Source organism: Hylaeus anthracinus, unplaced genomic scaffold, assembly GCF_026225885.1.
Source record: "Hylaeus anthracinus isolate JK02 unplaced genomic scaffold, UHH_iyHylAnth1.0_haploid 3, whole genome shotgun sequence".
Taxonomy (NCBI): Eukaryota; Metazoa; Arthropoda; class Insecta; order Hymenoptera; family Colletidae; genus Hylaeus; species Hylaeus anthracinus.
Window position 1 is genome coordinate 5,801,628 of NW_026535284.1, and position 3,070 is coordinate 5,804,697.

A 3,070-nucleotide genomic window follows, 5' to 3' on the forward strand; every position below is an offset into this window, starting at 1 on the left:
AATTAATGCTCAACCCTAATTTTAATTTAGTCAGTCACACATGAACAATGGTTTAAAATTACAAGAAGAAGATCTTAAAATTATTAAGATGTTAAAAATGTTTATTCATCGGTCAACCATGCAATTAATTACAGCAAACGCATAAATATGCTCCAGAAACAGAGACCATTACTTGTTGGCTTCGAGTTGTGCATTTTACGCACGGACGCAGTGTCAAGAAAAAAAGGTTTCGAAAAGTGGACGGGTAAATGGTCGACCGGGTCCCGTAATAAACCATCGCCACCGCCCATTTGGTGTAATTATATGGAGGGTTATAATTACTGGTTGCAAGTTGTGACCAGCAAGCTGGACAGTGGTGTCTTAAGAAATTGGCGTCACGTATTATTTACCACAAATGAATTATTCTCGTGTCCGAACCTAGTCACCTAGTAGTTTCTTCGCCATTAAATATCATGGCAAAGAAACCAACGTGACTTTAGTTTTATGTTGAAGAAATACCAAACGAGTTACTCGAATTTTTGTTAGGAATAAAATATGGATTTATGGATTATAACAGCAGTAGCAACCTGTCGTTGCAGGTTGCTAAATTAATTAAATTACAAATTAATTACAAATTTAATTAATTTGTACGTTTTGTTTAAATTTTATCGGATGGCAGAGCTCGTTTCCTTTGTTGTATATAAAATGTTAAGCTTCCTTATATATACACAGATTAATTAAATTTGTAATTTAACTAAATTAATTAAATTATTAATTAATTAAATTTGTAATTTAAATAATTTAGCAACCTGTCGTATATATATAATCCGTTTGCTGCAACTAATTGCAAATATATAGATATTTCTTGTCTTAACGCTACATCTACTAGAAGCCTATTTCTAAGCTTTTAAATTCCATTGTTTATCATCTGAAATTCATTCGCTTTGTTGTTAGCTGTTTACTCGCAATGTTAAATTTGTTAGAACAAAGCTTCCGATATACCTTGTAATATAATGCAGGAATATGTATATCGTTGAACATGAACTGATATTGTGGAATAATGTTAGTATATAAAATGCTCTGTGGAATAATGATATTATAAATGTACCTGAAAATTATAATAATTCTACAAGAGTAATAAGTAGACTGCGGATGTTTATGCAAAATAAAATCTTCGCGAATGTTTCTTCAAAACCTGATTCTAAATAGGAATTTATTTTATTCTGCAAATATTATAACATGAACTTTACTTTCAATCTTTTTTATATTCTTGCATATTGTTTGCATTTTGTAGTTTCTGGCACATTCAAATTTCCAATAAATGCATAAAGATCTGCAGTCTAGTAATAGGCAACATGGCTATTTAAGTTCAACGATGACTTTCAACATCAAGATCAACGTTAAATTTCCCTTGTTATAAATTATTTAAATACGTAGTATAAAAACATTCTTCCAGACAAATTTTGGTGATTAGTGTAGATTTACTTCTTACTGTATATCGTTGAATATGAACTAATATTGTGAACTAACTAATAATGTTAGTATATTAAATGCTCTGTGGAATGATGATATTTTTGTTCAGGCAATGTAACGGCAGCAGCTCCGGTTACGAGAGTTGCGAGTATCTTTGCTGTGGACGAGGACATGTCACTAAAACGGAGGAAGTTCTGGAAAGATGCGACTGCAAGTACGTCAGCTGTTGTTACGTAAAGTGCAAGACGTGCAGGAAAATCACGAAGACGTACGAGTGCAAATGAGCGGAGGAAAAACAAAAAATTTCGAATCGAGATCGATCCTCGTCGAGTCCAAAAAAGAAATATATTTGCACAGGGGGGGAAGGTGAGAATGCAGTCCGCCATTCTGTTTAAAAAATCGAACTTAGTTCTAGTCAGTCCTATAAATATTCGTACTCCCTATGCGTATCGAAGAAATTTGTCTAAATTAAATGGCAAGTTTGTTGTTTCCAAATCAATTTTTTCATTATTAAACTGCCAAGTTTTATGTGTTCATAGGAAATTTGAATGTGTAAGTAACTATAAAATGTATACAGTATGCAATAAAATAATAAAATATCGAAAGTAAAGTTCTATTCGGATTCCATTTTTGTAGGTACGTTTGCAAAAATTTTATTTTGCATAAGAATCCGCAGTTAACTTATTATAACTATGTACATGAATAAAGTTTATTCAGAGAAAATTACATTAAATTGATTAAATTAAAATTGATTAAATTAAATCAATAATAACGAAAATAAATTAATTTTTTTTACCTACATAGCATATTATGTAGGTCAACAAAAGTATTCGTTCTATGTATATTTTGTTTAAAACATTATATTATAATAGTATTAATATTTTTTTTAATAATATTTTAGTATTTCGTACAAGTATTCTTTTTTATAGTGTCACTTAAACGATTTGACATACTATTAACCCTTTAACCTACGATTTACTGTAGGATCGTGAATGCCATAACCAAGTACAAAATTCCTTGCGCCCTTTCATACGACGTGTCTGACTCGTGTTTTTCATATTTGACTCAAATTCTCTGCCACGAGTCTCACACGTTGTTATAGGTTAAAGGATTAACTAATTTTAACGTATTATTGATTCTATACCATTCCAAACTTCAACTATTTTGTCTTTTAACATTTGTTTATTGAAAATTCGGCAGTTTCTTAATCTTTCATCTAATTCCGTTCACAAATATTAAATAAGATGTAAGACTGTAGGGATGTAGATAAATATTGAGGGGTGTTGTCAAGTTTTACTGAAAAAAATAATTTTCTTGTAGATCCAATTTAAACGCACAATTTAAATATATTTTATTTTTTTTTTATTTTTATTTTTTTATTGTGTTTTTATAGTTACCTCACAGGGTTATTAGCAACTACATGAATTTCTGGTACGTCTAAATTTGGGTGAATAGTTTTGTTTGTTTAAGGAACATGATTAAGTTATTACAATCTTCAATTGTATTGGTGGCGTTTTCGATTTTTTCATGGATTTTGAATTTTCTTCTTTCTCATTGGTACTTGACGCAGGAGGAAGTGATGATGTGTTCTATCGTGTTCGGTGTGCTGCAACTGGTA

The 3,070-nt window shown here is 30.6% G+C and overlaps 1 protein-coding gene across 1 annotated transcript in view; it reads left to right on the top strand.

Moving 5' to 3' along the window:
* The window catches only part of LOC128894075 (protein Wnt-11b-1-like), a 45,105-nt gene extending 42,944 nt beyond the window's left edge, over positions 1–2,161 (top strand). Inside the window, exon 5 of the mRNA XM_054155538.1 lies at positions 1,562–2,161. Within this exon, the coding sequence (XP_054011513.1) occupies positions 1,562–1,736 (175 nt within the window). The 3' untranslated portion in view covers positions 1,737–2,161. The remainder of the gene's footprint in view (positions 1–1,561) is intronic.
* The last annotated feature ends 909 nt before the right edge of the window (positions 2,162–3,070 follow it).